The sequence below is a fragment of the Thermobia domestica genome, chromosome 2 (genome assembly GCF_964235325.1).
Source record: "Thermobia domestica chromosome 2, izTheDome1.hap1.1, whole genome shotgun sequence".
NCBI lineage: Eukaryota > Metazoa > Arthropoda > Insecta > Zygentoma > Lepismatidae > Thermobia > Thermobia domestica.
Window position 1 is genome coordinate 85,539,923 of NC_137455.1, and position 17,647 is coordinate 85,557,569.

Consider the following 17,647-nt stretch of genomic DNA (forward strand, 5'->3'; position numbering starts at 1 on the left):
CGACACGAATTGAAGGTGTACTATCACAAGCAAACTCGGCTGGAGTAAGATATTCCAGCAATTGATTGGGGATTGGAGGAGAAAATGAAGAAGGCTGCCCAATTACTTATTTGGACATACAGCAGTATCAAATTCTTTTCTGAAGCTGATGTATTATAAATGTAAAACCCTCATGCCCTTAGTTCAACTGTTCTAGTTCGAGATTGTTTTACTCAGACATGTGCATTAATTGTAGGGAAGTCACATTTTGGGAATCAAATAACAAGAGGGGGGCCGCGGTGGCTCAGTGGTAGAGCGTTCACCTCTAGTGCTTTGGGTTCCGGGTTCAAACCCTGCTCCCGCCAAGTGAACCTTGTGATGGACAAACACCATGTGCGTGGGTTTTCTTGGGGTTCTCCCGTTTCCTCCAACTTTCTTCATTCCACCATTTCATTCATCTCTCATCATCACCGTCTCCTTTAGCCTAACCGGCATAAACGTGGGACGTAAAACAAAAAAATTCATTTCATTTTTTTTTTTTTAAATAACAAGATGAAAGTGACATGTTGGCGTTATCTTAGTGTTGAACTACCCTCGAATCATACATAACTTTTATGAGTCTTTCGAAGTTCCTTGTTTCTTATTCTTTTTAGTTTTTCAGTGTAATAGATACCTTTCCTGTTCTGAAAGAAGCAGAGTTTATTATACGAAACCTAAAATATTAGATCATAAAAGCTCTCCTTAAAACTGATTGTTTCAATGACCTTTTCATCTGAAGCAGCAGTGGGTCTGATCCAACCGAACCGTATCGTTCATGTTTCAATAGTGCACAGTGTCAAGGATTGGTTAATTTTTGTGTCTTTTATACACTATAAATTATGAATGAGGTGCAGGACTACCAACATATGCGAGCTAAACCAAGGTTTAAGAAAAATTCAACTTTCGCCTAATAAGAAAATTAGCTCTGTGTCATCGTTTTGATTGACGTTTGCATAGCTTAGAGGTATTAGGCTTATCTTGAATAGGCGAAACTTGAAGCCCCGATGAAAACCGGAAGGCAGAAATTTACTACTAAGCCCGGTTCCAATATAGATTTCTAGAGAAAAAAAAGCATTATGAGATACCGGCAAGCGGGTTTCTGAAATCAATCCATCTACTCCATTCAACCAGGAAGTTTTAGAAAATAACCATTTCTTGTTTGAACGTTGATTGTCCCAGAGTAAACACGATTAGAGATTAGTGACAAGCTGTTTTCTGGAATCGATTTAGCGTCCTAACAATAGTTTCATCTACTCCGTTAATTTAAACCGAAAGCTGAGTAATTAACCATTTCCGGTTTTAATGATCGCCCAATAGCAAAAACGGTCATAGATAGCGAGAAACTTTCTTAATATGGATTCAATAGCACAAGAACAAATTTAATCTCCAACTGGAAGTTGTAGAAATTTGCTACCACTTCCGGTTTGAATATTGATCTTTATATAGCGAAAACGGCAAGAGAGAGAGAAAAAAGTGTGTTTTTGATATGGCTTCAGCGTCCCAAAGAAAAGTTTCGTTTCTTATCTTATTCCCGTATGCATTTTCGCGGATCCCAAGAATTTCAGATATTCTCTTATCTTATTGGCCGATACAGATAAGACATCAAGTCATGACCTATATATAGCGGAAAGTAAAGGCACAGTGCTGTCAGCCCTTGTAGCCGACCGTGTTAGCGCATCATGCTAATAATGAAAGTCGCTTTAGACGTGGGTTCAAACCCTGCCCAAGAAAAGATTTTTTTTAATTTTCATAACACTTTTTTCATTAAAATAAGATTTAAAATAATACTCAAAAAAGTAATTTACCGATTATTTTTTAAATATTCATAACACTTTCTTCATTAAAATAAGCTTGCAGTTTTACTATACGGATCCATAGTATTAAAGGTAGTAGTAGTAGTAGTAGTAGTAGTAGTAGTAGTAGAAGAAGAAGAAGAAGAAGAAGAGCAGTAGTAGTAGTAGAAGAAGAAGAAGAATAGTAGTAGTAGTAGTAGCAGTAGGAACGGGTTAGAAGCCCTGCAGGGGTTCGGTTAGGTTCTGTTCTCTTGCCCAAATTTTTCGGTATATTTTATAACTTCAAACCGCTGGCTAGGGTAGCGCGCGAAAAATAATACAGGGTAGCGCGCGAATACTGAAACACTTGGGATCGGCGTAAATGCTTCTCTATTATAATTAGAGTCTTGTATAGTTCTACTACATCCAGTTTCAGGATTGACTTTACGCAGTTTGGAAGTCAATGTTACTTCCAAAATGTGAAACGGAACTCAGTTGTTTTTATCGGGAGAAAGAATAGTCATTCTCTCATTCTGCATTGATTTTTAATCTATACGGTGCGTCCAGTGGTAATAATTTAGGCGTCAAAGAAATATACGCGATATTGCATCAAAATTAAAAGTTTTTTTTTTTTTTTTACGGAAATCATCGTGTTACATACTCGTACTTTTAAAATAGGACGAAAGTATATCCAAACTTTTATTCTTGACATATTTTAACCTTAAACAGTCCAGATGATGCGGTCTCCAGGAAATAATACGCAGTATTACATAAGAATCGAATAATTTTGAAGAAAGTTACCTGGAAAAATTTTTCCTATGACACTACGTGATGAAAAAAGTTTAAAGTTGCGGGAAATTGCCCCCCGTATATACAAAAGGTTGTGTTTACGACGAATGTAGAACTACAGACTGCTTTCTTGTAAAATTATATTTATAAAACCTGCAGATAAAATATTCTGGATTAAAAGACGATGATTAGATACCTACAGTCTTTTGAAAAGTCCTGTCTTTTAAACTATCGTCCCGACATTTTAAGGTTTTGAATTGTGATGCGTGAAATGTCCTCTTTATAAGGAGGAAATAAGACAAACAAATCGGTAATTTCCATCTTGAATACCATTGCCATTAATGATAATTTTATACTCGTCTAGAACTGATAATAATAACTTAAGAATATTTGCCGAACAAATGGATAAGCCAGAGTAAATGAACAAAAAATAAGATTCTAAAAAAAAGTTGTAAGTACTGGATTTTGATACAAAAGAGAAATCAGCACACACCACAGACTTAAATTAATATTTCTTTCTAAAGTACAGCAGTTCTTGCGTTATACAGGGTGTCAAATATACAATGCAACCCGGAGTTTGGAATAGTAGAACTTTTGAACCTGAAGTGATACACAAATAATGGTTATATCAAAATAATGGATATATCAAAATGAAGCCTTGTTCATGCATATATTTTTAAACTAGGAAGCAACGATTGAAGTACACTAGGAATCACACAGTGTTGCCAGATGTAACCGAAGGTGTAAATCAATTTTTTCCAAATATGTAAATTGACTCATAACTCATACATATGGATGTTCTGTCATTAATTTTCAGTTTGCTTAGTTGGACTAGTATGCAAAATATGGAGCAGAAAAAAGAATTTTTCATTTCCACCGGTAACTAATCGGATGAGGCTTCTGTAAGAGGTAACTAGGGAAATTATAGTTTTTATAAATTAACACTCTGAATTGGCAATCCTGCTGATGTTTCAGTGCATCAAAAGGTGTGATAAGGATCTGTCTACATTATGCAATTCCTGAAAACAATGAAAAACAAACTTTGAAATTATCATGATAAAATTTTTACTTACATGCACCCGGCAACACTGCTATTCATTTCTATGGGGCTATTTAAAGCAAGAGGTATACAAGAACAATTCTCGAACTATTCAAGACCTGGAAACGAACATTCGCAGTGCCAATGAGAACATGCATCCACTGTAGAGCTGGTAACTCATTTCTGATAGTAGCAGTTTGCCGGATGCATATAAGTAAACGTTTTATCATAATAATTTCAAAGTTTTTCATTATTTCGGGAATTGCATAATGTAGACAGATCCTTAACACAGCTTTTGATGCACTGAAACATCAGCAAAGTTGCCAATTCAGAGTGTTAATTTATAAAAACTACGATTTCCTAGTTTCCCCTTACAGAAGCCTCATCCGATTAGTTATCGGTGAAAATGAAAAATTATTTTTTCTGCCCCATAATTTCCAAGCCACTCCAATTAAATAAACTGAAAATTAACGACACAACATCCATACGTATGAGTTATGAATCAATTTACGTTTTGCAAAAAAAAAAAAAAAAAAAAAAAAAAAAAAAAAAAAAAAAAAAAAAAATTACACCTTCGGTTACATCTGCAAACATTGTGTAGTTCCTAGTGTACTTCAATCGTTGCTTCCTAGTTTAAAAATATATGCATGAACAAGGCTTCATTTTGGTATAACCATTATTCGTGTATCACTTCAGGTTCAAAAGTTCTATCCCAAACTCCGGGTTGCATTGTATATTGGACACCCCGTATAACACTTTAAAAAATAGCGAAAAGAAACTTCGATCATATTGTCTAATAAACATAACTTACCAGTGAACCATACCGATACACACACATGATTTCAATTCCGTGAGGATCCGCATCAACAAGAACAAAACCTGGAATTTGGAGTTGTTCCCATATTCTGGCAACTAAGATTCTTGTGTTTACATCAGGAAATCCTTTACCCTGAAATAATGAAATGCTTTTAAAATACACAAAGATGTGGAAGAAGAAAGGCATTCATAGTAGAAAATCAAATGAAATGAAATCTTTTAGTTTAACATCCCACGATTATATCCTTTGGGATAAGGGAGACGATGATTAAAGCAAGTAAATGATGATGGAATAATTGGTGGAATCAGAATGTGGGAGGAAACGGGAGTACCCTGAGAAAAACCCAAAGACATGATGTTGTTTACCACAAACTTACTTGGGCGGGGATCGAACCACACGCACCGGAGGTAAGCGCACTACTACTGAGCCACAGTGCTCCTTCATCATAATAATTTGAATATGAGCGTCGCAAACAAACAATGAATCGAAATTCTACTATATATTCTTCTCGTCTTTAATATAATATAGAGGAGAAGGAGCAAGCGCACTAAGAGGGTAAGGATACGAATCGCTAAAACCATTAGAAAAAATATGCGTATTGCAACACTACTGTCATGTGACAACAGAAAGTTATGGCGCATAGGCGTGCCCACCTAAAATTTTCTGGGGGGGACAATACCCTTCACTCAACATTGTGGGCCAAACTTAAAGAAAGGCTGATGTCATTGTATCCCCCCCTTTATTTTCAAAATCTCATATAACATGAATTAAAGTGCTGCAATTTAGGATAGATAAATTCTATCAATGGTGATAACAGGTTCTATTCCAGAGACACAAACAATCCTATTTATGGTACTGTTGACCATATTTATTATAATTAATGGGATTTCCAGGGCGATGATATTAATTTGTAGGTTTCATGACAGTACAATGAACTTATGATCAGTGACTAAGCATATTATACAAATTAATGTTTTCATTTATGATTTTGCATTGTTTCCCATTTTGACACTGAAACTGCATCTTTAAGTGCCCTGTTAAAAATCTCCAACCTCTGATAATATCTCTAGCCATATGAGCCCAAGGAACGTAGATCCTTCTTCAAAAAGCCGCAAAAGCCCAGCTGCTGATCCTGAAGATGTGTTGACAATTCCGTCAGTCTTCATCTTTTCCAAGGTAGAGAGAATTTCTTCATAATGTCAAACAACTCCCGTTATTAGATTAAGTCTACAAATTCACTTAATAGGACACAAAGATTTAATGTTTACAATGTTTGAGGCGAGACCACCAGCATTAGCCTCGGTTAGAGGAGAAAATTATGACCTCACTGAAAGTGACTGCGAAAACAGTACTCATAGTTCGTGCACCCACTGCAAAGAGTTTCTCACTACTTCTGATCAGAGATGGAGCGGGTCAGTGGGTCGGTGGTTCAGTGGGTCAAGTGGGTCAAGTTTTCTGAGTGGGTCAGTGGGTCGTGGGTCAACAGTATGCGACCCACTGCGACCCCCCACCCACTATGACCCACTGTGACCCACCACCCACCGTGACCCACTGCGACCCACCACCCACCATGACCCACTGTGACCCACCACCCACCGTGACCCACTGTGACCCACCACCCACGGTGACCCACCACCCACCATGACCCACTGCGACCCACCACCCACCGTGACCAACTGCGATCCACCGACTCAGTATGATCTACCGACCCTTTCTGCTCACTGCACTGTAGACAGTATCTTCTGAAGACTAGTAAATTTGTCTTCGTTTTACTTTCAAGACCTTCATTTCCCTTCCTTTTCCGTTTGTTTCTGTCTATTTACCTAATGTGAGTATACCTAACCAAGTGAAAAAAGAACTTCAGGCACTTTTGGATATTGATATTTTTAATTGTAATAATAGCAATAGGACTTCTACTACTACTTGGCTTTCGAGATCTGTGAGTTTTTAGAGGAGCTAACTACTGGAAAAAATACATTTTTGAATTACTGTAATATATAAATTATTATATAAATAATTGAATGTAACTATGTGTGCCTGATCATCACGGTCAAATTGCAAAGTCAAATGAAATTACTTTTGGTATATAGTTAGGTCTTAATCCAAACTGAAATGTTATATTGCTTTTATTATAATGCATAATATCCTAAGGAGATAGAGGAGAACCGAATTTTTGCGAAAAAAAAAAATGAGTATCTCGCAAACCGTTAAACTTACGGAGCTGAAATTCAGGTATTAACTCTTTATTGAAAATAAACAGAATGTGTCCTAGCATTTTTTAAACTTCTCCTTTATGTGTGTATGGGGAGGGGGCACTTTCTATATGGAAAATTGGTAGTGAGTTGGTTTGTAAAAGCGATCGACAACGATCGATGTTATTTAAGAAAAAAACATCAGAAACAAAAAATACAGTGCTTGGCTTCATATATCCATTGCTTTCTACTATAATAATTGCTGAAGTTTATGTTTATTATATGGAGCGCTTACAGCACAGGGCAATCAACCCAAAAACATGTGACTAAAATAGGCATAAAATTTGTACTGTAAGCTTAATTACACGGAAATTTTAAGTTTGGATTGTACGCATAATTATATGGAAAATTTTACACTCTTTTTCCTTTACGTTGGTCTACTTACCTTGATTTGGAACTTTCAAATTTCATCCTTTTTTCCACTGAAAAGTATTGATAATTCAACAAGGAAATAATTATACTATGATAATTTAATTGAAATTCATCGTAATTTGGCACATGGCAAACAGCAGTGTGGTAATTGAAGGGGAGAAAGGAGGGAAATTCCCATTCACCTCTGAACACTCCAGGAACCTCGTTCCCTTTTGCTTTCTAGACGGGCGGGGGATGGAACTTGGTAATGGCATCAAACCTTCATGTGTAATTACAAAAATTAAATTTATAAACAAATAAGAAATCATCAGTTTATCAGGCTTTAATTGATAACTTATTCACAAGATTCCTATCGAAGGCGTGGTAGATGAAGTTTCTGTTCTCCATGAGTCGACATTGCCAACTGACGTGGTCGATATGGAAAAGATGTTGTACGGTGATAGAGAGATTATACTTCTTGCTGAGTATTTCAAAACTGACTAAGAAAAATCGTTATCAGACTTACGTCTAACAAGCAGATTGTCGATGAGGAGTTGCAGAAATCGGGTAGAAGTATTATCAATTTCCACGACAGAGTGCGAGCGGGGATTTCCCCTTATGAATTTACAGATGACTGATATTAGAAATAGACTAAGTGCTCAAACATTGTCTAACTTGTTGTTCATCAATGTTAATGGCCCACCGCTAGACAAGCTCAAAGTAGACGAGCTAATTATTTCTCTTGCTGAAGGATGGACATCATTCCGCTGCGGATGATTTACCACAAAAAAGTTACCAACAGGAAATAAATCCGATTTCAGATTTGTTTTAAGGTGGAAAATTACGAGTCATAGAAAATGTATACTTGTATTAGTAATGGGTTATTTGTGTTACTCAACTTTGTACCTATTTTTTAGTAAGTGTCTTCTTTGCTTTAGTTAAACTACTTTGAATAAATATTCATAATAATTGCAATTATGCATATTTGTAACTTAAATTTAACGTGGTGTTTTAGTAATTACAGAAATTACAGTTATGAGCATACTTTATGGAGATGTTCTCAGGTAGGGTACCCGGGCACCTTTATAAACTATAAAAAACTGATTTTTCAAGTTTTTTCTGAGAAAAATACTGTGAACTGAGAAACCATAACTTTTTCCATGTTGTACAGGGGTATTTTCCTGCGAATAGAAGTTTCTTTTGGAATGCGTTGAGAAATTAACACTTGCAAGAATACTCTCTTATTACAAGTATATTTTAGGCACACACTAATTTCCCCCCACCTCGAACTGTTTCAATTTCCTCGTTGACAAACACTTTACCATTTTATATCGTAAAGGTCAGATCCACCGTTATTGTAACAGAGTGGTGCTTGAGCGATTGACTAGAAATTCAAACTCCGGTTAGTGACAATTTCACAGTCTTGTTTTATTTAAAGTGTAAACTCTTTAGTCAGTACAGAAGAGGCCGTGGATCATGTTCAGAGTTGATGACGATGGATTTTGGTTAGTCAGAATATGTCAGTGAATGAGTGGTTCATGGTGGGTGGTGGATCACGGTGGGTGGTGGGTCACAGTGGGTCACCGTGAGTGGTGGGTCATGGTGGGTCACGGTGGGTGGTGGGTCAGTGAGTCGTGGGTGACGGTGGGTGGTGGGTCAGTGGGTCGTGGGTCATGGTGGGTGGTGGGTCAGTGGGTCATGGGTCAAGTTTTCATTGACCCACGCCAACTCTGCTTCTGATGCACTACAGACACCCTTAATCACAAGATTAGTATTGTGAGCTCCACAATGTACGTACAAAGCAAGAAGTTGCTGTTTACATATAATAGGTGGGACACTAATTCCAGAGCCATCACTCGTATTTCCAGAGCCATCATAAGCTTGTCCACTGAGTTGAGCAATTGAAAGCTGGAGTCTCACCATCTCATCCAGAATAACTGAAGATATAAACTCACCAGTAGTTTTTTGATAGACAGTAGAACACAAGAATACTTTCATGAGAACAGAGATCTTCATGAACTTACCTGGCACAAATACTTAATTGTTCTTCGCCATCCACATCACGGGAACCATCAGACACGATAGAGAACAGAGGAGGGTTTTGAGATTTGATTTTGTTACATATATGAAAAGCAATTTCTTGGCTTATGGTTTCGAGATTTCGTTCTGGATTTTAACATCCATGAAATTACATCTCTTCATGTTTCCCTTTATCCGGCTCTTCAATTGTGGAAAATCTTCAGAGCAAAGGCTCATCAACTGAAATAAATTCCTGAACCGGGAGTCATGTTCTCTAAATGCTTGTCCTTGTCTTGCAAGATAACGTATACTTGAGATTATATTTTTTTCCAGGAATTTCCTGGCTTTCAGTTGTTCATCTAAAATTTGTTTGTTTAATTGGTTTTCTATTGGATTTTTCTCTCTGCGTGTAGCGTAGTACAGCCAGTTTATGGCATTCTGAAGTCTCGTGTATACGGAATTTCTCTTTAGCCTTCTTCCAGTTGCAAAATCCTAGAGTAGAGAAATCGTCTTCCATGGTTTTAGTAAGAACTTTAAAAAAAATGTTTTTCAAGATGTCCATACAGTAAAAACAGAAAATGACGTTAATTTTGTTTGGATAGGCGTGCAGCCACGGAAGTAACCAAGTTGGCACAAATTTCAATGTTCGACCTTTCAGGGACTGTTGTGGAAAATTTGTAGGTAACACTAAAGTCTAATTGAGCTTTGAAAGGTTCGAAGGGTGGGGAAAATCTGAACCACTTGCCAGACGTGGAGATTGAGAGTTTTTTTTTTTTCTATGGACACTAATGGTGATGGCGACCAATACAAGATTTGAATTTCCATTGTCAGTTTCAGGTTGTTATCCATCAGCTGAACTATCATTTGAATTAATTTTTCTTTTTTCTTCAACAATGGCACTGCTTTGGCCCACGTGCTGTCTTCTTTGCTTTTTTCTTATGACAAATTGATCCATTTCAAACAATAAAACAACATTAAACAGAAACAAGAGATGAAAAACTTCATATCAACATTATATTCACAGTAACACATAAAAACAGCTGTCTAAACAACTTTACTGTTGGAGAAAATACGCTGCAAAACATGTCCTTTCAAAAACAGTGGTGCACTTGGGCACAGTTCAGTTGACCAAGTTCAACAATACATTAGAAAGAACACGCAAAGAGACCTACATTACCCGCACACGAATGAAAAGTTTTTTTAGGCAGGTTTTGAGTTATATTTCCGAAGCTAAACAGTAAGTATTCCATCGATTGTCCAGGTTGGCGCAATAATGGTGGTATTTTTACACGAAGCTGATACAGCAAGAGTCGGTATATTAAATAATAATAATAATAAAAAAAAAAAAACATTCCACATTTTCTCTTTTCTCTTTGTAGAGGGAAAGGAATCTTTTTAGATACTTAGAAAGCAACATTTTTTTTTCTTGCCGCTACCGCTTTCTTGGAAGACTAAAGATAAAATCTCAAGGCAGAAATATTTGAAACTGAGCATGAAACTTTTAATAAGTACTAAGTCAAATTCGAAATATTTTTGCCTTGGAACCAAGTTGTAAATCTTTCACAAAGCTGTAGCTGCTCAGAATGAAAAGACACACTAAGAATTGCGTACTTTCAATTAGAACCTACTATTTTCATAAAGATACTAGCTCACACACACAATTAATTATAATGTCAGTGATAGGCTATATGGTGTTCATTGGGCCAAACACTCCAAACAATAAAGATTCATCTTACACTGGAGAAATAGTTATGCTTTGTTTTTCATTATCATTTGACCATAAAACAAATGCCGGAGAGATATACTAACCTCGTATACAAATGTGCGGTGTTGGGATGTATAATTCGTTGAGATATGATGCTTTACTTTTTAAATTTTCAATACTTCCGCATACTCCTAAAAAATGTAATGAAGAAATAACGTCAATTTAAAAAAAAAATATTCAATTATAACTTTGCAATCAATCAGTGAAAACGGCATCTTTCCAGAGCTTGTAGTTTCCGAGAGACGATTGTTAAAAGAATTTGCTACAAACATATAAACGTTTCTTGACTACAAACATATAAACGTAGCATTTTAATATATAGATATTTCAAAATTCTATTTTTGCCGCAACAATATGTGCACGCGTTGTGGTAGTTTTCGATACAGTAATACAGTGTCGCTAATATTCGAGCTAATACAGTGTCGCTACCTTCTATACTTCATTTATAGATCCCTGGTAATTGTTACAGAGTTTTCTTCAATGAAACTGTAATTCCTTTCAATTCAAGGAATTATTCATTGGCAATCGACGTTCCTATTCCAGTATTTCATCATTTTTGCCGAGATATTTGGTGAAGAATTCCTGCTATACAATTTTCTGGGGGGGACAATCCCCTCCTAGAAAATTTCTGGGGGGACGCGTCCCCCTCATCCCCCCGGCTGGCACGCCCATGTATGGCGGCAAGCAACTAAATATTTATGAAGTAGATACAAATAAACGCAGGAACTCTACGGAAGAAAATTTATTTTTCTTTACTTTGATGTAATATTGTGGTTTAGGAATTTAAGGTATATAAGGCAAAACTGACAATATATTTGAATGTGCTAGTAATAGTCAGTTTTTAATGCATATCATAGAGCACACTTTGCACTTGTTTCACACCGGTGTCACGAGATGGGTATGCAGTGTTCTGGACTAGTCTATTATATGAACAGAGGGAAGGAGTACACACGTATAGTTGGGGATAAAGATACGCGTGCGTACTCTTGTTTTCAGAAGGTTATAATAAAGCTGTAACGATTGGAAATGCTGTGTCTAGTTTTGAACGTGGTATACTTCCCCAAGATTAAAACATATTCACTGATGTAGAGTTTTTGCCATCTACTGTATCAATTTTCGAAAGCGAGTCGGAAAACTATTGTACCCAAGTAGCAAGACTGCTTTCGGCCAATTTCGGCTTTTGGATTTCTACGCTTACCCTTTCAAGGCGTGCTTTCATACAATTTGCTGTTTGTTGTACTTGCAAGCGATACTTTAGATCCTTCGGAGAGTGTCATAGCATCACTGGTCGTTTATTGGCTATTGACTTCCCGCCAGCGTAAAACGCTTGCACCAAGCTTGAATGGAATACAATGCAAGGTTGCCCCGTGTAACTTCGTTCTGGAAGCTAGCTTGCGACATGTTTGCACGCTTTCCAATCAAGCCGGATGCAAGCTTTCCGCCTTCCAATGCAAGCTTGCAGCAAGCTGTTTGCCAGTTGTAATAGTACTAGGGTAATAGTTCCGATTATGAAAATATACTTTCAGTTGCAACAAACGTTTCCCCATCTCTTGAAGTTGAACAATCAGAAACTCACAATTCATCAAAAGACACCTCCCGGACTGTCAACGTCATATTGTCCGCTAGTTTCAATAAGTCCTCCACCGGCAGCCAAATGTTCAACTGTTAAACGGAAAACCACTGGCGGACAGTCTGAAATATTAACATTGTCACCTTGTAAATAGAATTTGTCTCAGAAACGTTCTCGTTCAAGGGTTACAACAAGTAATGACAAGCGGGAAAACATTAAAAGTGCCCAAAGAAAATTGATAATAAAAAAACTCTTCTAATAAAGTAAACAAGAAAAGTGATAACATTTTACACAAGTGTCCAGCACGCGATGGCGTCTATAGTGATTTTCCAACAGAAGATTAGATTAAATGAAACAAGTGTAAAGTGTGGTAGCATGAGCAGTGCACATCTTATGTAGGAATTGGCAATTATATCTATTTGTGACTTACGTTAAATTTTCTTAGTGCGTATTTTTGCCTCTTCACATTCGTACTCTTGCCCCACATATAGGGGCAAGAGTACGCTATTGTATGTTTTTGTTTCTTGCAATTCTGCATTGTAACTTTTATATATATATATATATATATATATATATATATATATATATATATATATATATATATATATATATATATATATATATATATATATATATACAGTGGCGGATCCAGAATATGATCAAGGGAGGGGCTAAACCATAGTTTGCCGCTTTATCCAGTGTAAAACAGGATTGAAGTTAATTTTATTCAGTGTATACCTGAGGGTCAAGGGGAGGCTATAGCCCCCCTTGGATCCTCCCTTATATATATATATATATATATATATATATATATATATATATATATATATATATATATATATGTGTGTGTGTGTGTGTGTGTGGTGCAAATATTTGGTGCTCTAAACTTCAAAGTAGGGATGGTCAGAACCGGTTCCTGGTGGAACCGATTTTCGGGTCTGAAGGGATCCGGTTCTAGAAGACCGGTTCCGGAACCGGTTTTCGGATCCAGGTTTGGAACCGGTTTTTGGGATCCAGGTCTGGAATCGGTTATTCGGATCCAGGTCTGGAACCGGTTCTTCGGATCAAGTTCTGGAACCGGTTCCTAAGATCCAGTTCTGGAACCGGGTTTTCGGATCCAGGTCTGCAACCGGTTCTGAAAACCGGATCTCCAAGAACCGGTTCTTCGCGGAACCGGTTCCGCTGGAACCGAAACTTTGTGACCATCCCTACGTTAAACCCGGGCTGCTGCCAGACTGTGAACAGTGTGCTAGATGAAATGGTGGAAGCGACAGGCAGGCGCCCAAGCGGCGGCCGCTTGTCTCATTTGGTTAAATAAACTGGGTAACTGGCAAACTCATTGGCTAAACAGGCAAACTGGCCAACTCATTTGGCTAAATACCCACTGGTGCAACAAAATCCCACTGGTGGAACAATTTTTTTTTTCTGGAAGCACAAGCGGGTCTGGGCGGGAAGGGCACAAGCGCATGGTCCTCTTTTCAGTGTTTTGAAGATTAACTTTGTGCTTCCTTTACGAGGCTTTCGGATCCAGGTCTGGAACCGGTTCCTAAGATCCAGTTCTGGAACCGGGTTTTCGGATCCGTGTCTGGATCTCCAAGAACCGGTTCTTCGCGGAACCGGTTCCGCTGGAACCGAAACTTTGTGACCATCCCTACGTTAAACCCGAGCTGCTGCCAGACTGTGAACAGTGTGCTAGATAAAATGGTGGAAGCACAGGCAGGCGCCCAGGCGGCGGCCGCTTGTTTCATTTGGTCAAATAAACTGGGTAAGTGGCAAACTCATTGGCTAAACAGGCAAACTGGCCAACTCATTTGGCTAAACACCCACTGGTGGAACAAATTTTTTTTCTGGAGGCACAAGCGGGTCTGGGCGGGGAGGGCACAAGCGCATGGTCCTCTTTGCAGTGTTTTGAAGGTTAACTTTGTGCTTCCTTTACGGGTCTTTCGTGTCTTTCGGATCCAGGTCTGGAACTGGTTCCTAAGATCCGATTCTGGAACCGGGTTTTCGGGACTGGTCCGGAACCTGATCTTTGTGGCCATCCCTACTTCAAAGTTCAAAATGCAAGCAGAATTTTTTCTTGTAGTCATTATGTTCAATAATACACTAATTAGAATAAAATTTGGGTGTTCTTGCCCATCCTTCCTGTAACTCATTCTTTTGTGCGTGTGCGAGAGGCGAAACAAACCCCTCCCAAACTTATGCTTCACCCTATTTTCTCTTCTCCCAGTTCCGTCTGCCGATGAAACGGATTCTTTCTTCCGTCGCGGAAAACGTGTGATTACATTGTATGCAAGGGCAAGCGTTTAATGGGCTGCTGTGTGTGGCAGGCTATTGCTTGAAAGAGCTAAGCCAGAACACATAAACAGAGAGTAAAATCAAGCATAGTGACTTACACTATGTTGCCAAATTTCTCATAATCAATCAGGGTTGCCAACTCCATATTAAAATAAGGAGTTTGCAACTCCAATCAGGGTTGCACACTCCAAACTTCTTTGGTGGTTTCTTACTTGTAAACAGGAATAAATGTCCATATATTTTTTTAATTATTTTTCTTTGCACTAATTGGTAAGACACGTGATTTTGTGACTATCCTGGAGTATAGTTTTTCTAACTATTTTCAACTGGAGATCATTTTTATTAGTCTGACAATTCCACGGAGCACAATACTCTTGTACTCTTGGAAAGCAAATTTACCATTTTTACTTTCGAGAGGCGATAGGAAGTAAAATATGGTAATCATGATGAATTCGAGATTTTTACGGGTTTTACAAGATCCCCTAGGGTCATTATTCGAACTTTATTCCAACCTTCCGAAAGAATAGTAGTTTACTGAAGGGTGAACATCAAAATTTACGATTTTCTCAAAAACGGCTCTAATGATTTTGTTCACACTTCATAAGTCGATATGAATCGGACCAAAATTTTAACTAGCAAGTTTTACAAGATCTTCTAGAGCCGTTTTTGGAATTTTATTTCAACCTTAAAAAAAAGAGTAACTTATTGGAGAGTGAAAATCAAAATTTACGATTTTCTAAAAAAAAAAAAAAAAAAAAAAAAAACCGGCTCTAACGATTTTGTTCACACTGCATACGTCAATATTTCATAAACAACCCTATAAGTCAATTTTGCAACCCTATAAGTAGGAAAAAGCCTAGAATTATATTGGATTACTTTATTGGATTGGTTCTTTCTGAACGATTTTCTCAAAAATGACTGGGGTGCTTTTATTCATATCTCGTAAATACACAATTAATTACTAACAATACAACATGGTGTTTTCATAAAAGATTCTGTAAGGGTTGGGATTTTTACTTTTAGGTCTGGCAATTTTTAGGACATTTTTTCAAATGGAACCTAGGCGATTTTGTTCATGTTTTGCAAATGAATATTTAATTTACAACCCTATAATGACCCATATATCATTTTTCCTGTAAAGATCAACAAGGGGTAGTCTATTCCTGGGGATAAGTTTTTTTCTGAAAAAAAAAATCCCAATCACTGCTCAAGTGATTTTGTTCATAGTTCAGGAATAAAGATTTTCTTAATTACTTTATAACATGGCATAACTTATTTCTCCTGATGATAGACGCAGTTTATTCTTAAGAGGAAGTTTCTTCGGACAATTAAAAAACTACTCAGATTATTTTGTTCATATTTCATAGGTAAATATTTCATTAACATCCTTACAATATGGTAGAGGTAATTACTTATGAAAAATTTTACAATATATAGTTAACTCGCAGGGGTGAGTGGTTCGAAGTTTGTCGAAAACGCGTATTATAATATTGTTCATATTTCATAAATAAATGTTTCAGCAATAACTGCACAATGGCTTAATATAATTTAAGAAATGAGAGCGAAAAAGTTTAGTGCGGTGATTTGTGCCCTTTACATATATGTATGAAAAGTTTTGAGCTTACGTTAATACCAGTATATTTACATTTTTTTTAAAAAAAAAACAATTTTATATTAGCATTAATAGAAAAAACATTTTATTTCTTTTAATAAATTAAGAATATTTTACAGAGCAGATACGGTAATAATTTTGAAAAAATATTATATCTTGAATAGATAGTGAAAGATGTTTACTTATTTATACTACAGTTTCTGTTTGACATCCTCAGATATTGTATGTGATGATATATTAATTAAATTAACTGGCTATAGTGTCTTACCTCATACTGATTACATGAATAGATTACAATTACTTCTATAACTTCTTTCTTATGATGGCAAGAGAATAACCCATTTATTGTGGGATTCTTTTCTAGAACAGCATAGAATAGAATAGAATAGAATATTTTATTGTCATTGAGCTTTACAAGCAATAGGCAACGTCCGAATGAGATATACATATAGATACAGATATATAAAAAAAATAATCATTGCATACAGACAATCAGTTATTGGTTAATTTTATAATGAACAACCTAATAATATTTGAAATAAAGTACCACTGCAAATTAGGACACAATGTCTTGACATTCACTAAACTCTTGAATCGAGTAAAATGGATTCTTTACTAACCAATCATAAGAACTTTTTCTTATAGACCTTAAATGGCAGCTGTTGTATGGAGGATGTTAGTTTATTAAACAGCTTCGGTCCTATAACTAAATAACTATTTTTGATCTTCGATAATCTAGTGAAGGGTATATCAATTTTCTTACACAATCTAGTATTATATGTATGTACTTCATCCCTGAGTTTCATATTTTCGAGGTTTTGCTTAGTGTAAAGTAGCACTTGATAAATATATACATTAACTATTGTCATTATCTTAAACCTGATAAATCGTGGTTTACAGTGTTCTTTATCATGTGTTCCAACAATAATCCTGATAGCTTTCTTTTGCAAAATTAGAACATCATGTGCTTGGCTACTGTTACCCCAAAGCAAAATCCCATATCCAATTATGCTGTGAAAAAATGCAAAATATGAATTCCTCAGATACTCATAGGGAACTGTATCTTTCAATTTTCTTAACAGAAAGAGCACTCGGGAGAGCTTTGTACATACATATTTGACATGTTGTTCCCAGGTTAGTTGGCTGTCTATACGTATACCAAGAAATTTAACCTCAGATACATCATAGTTTCCTCTATCATTGCAGTGATTGAGACTAAAGGTTACTTTTTTTGTTTTACCTTGATTTAGCACAAAACCATTTTTTTAAACCATGTCGCTGCCTGTCTTAATGCAGCTTGAGCTTCTATATACACTTCTTCAAAGCTCGTATTTATGTTAAGTAGGGT

The 17,647-nt window shown here is 36.6% G+C and overlaps 1 protein-coding gene across 1 annotated transcript in view; it reads right to left on the reverse strand.

The window, feature by feature from the left end:
- Positions 1 to 17,647, reverse strand: part of mei-W68 (meiotic W68) — a 101,202-nt gene that overhangs the window by 10,871 nt on the left and 72,684 nt on the right. Inside the window, exon 7 of the mRNA XM_081743557.1 lies at positions 4,430 to 4,567. Within this exon, the coding sequence (XP_081599683.1) occupies positions 4,430 to 4,567 (138 nt within the window). The remainder of the gene's footprint in view (positions 1 to 4,429; positions 4,568 to 17,647) is intronic.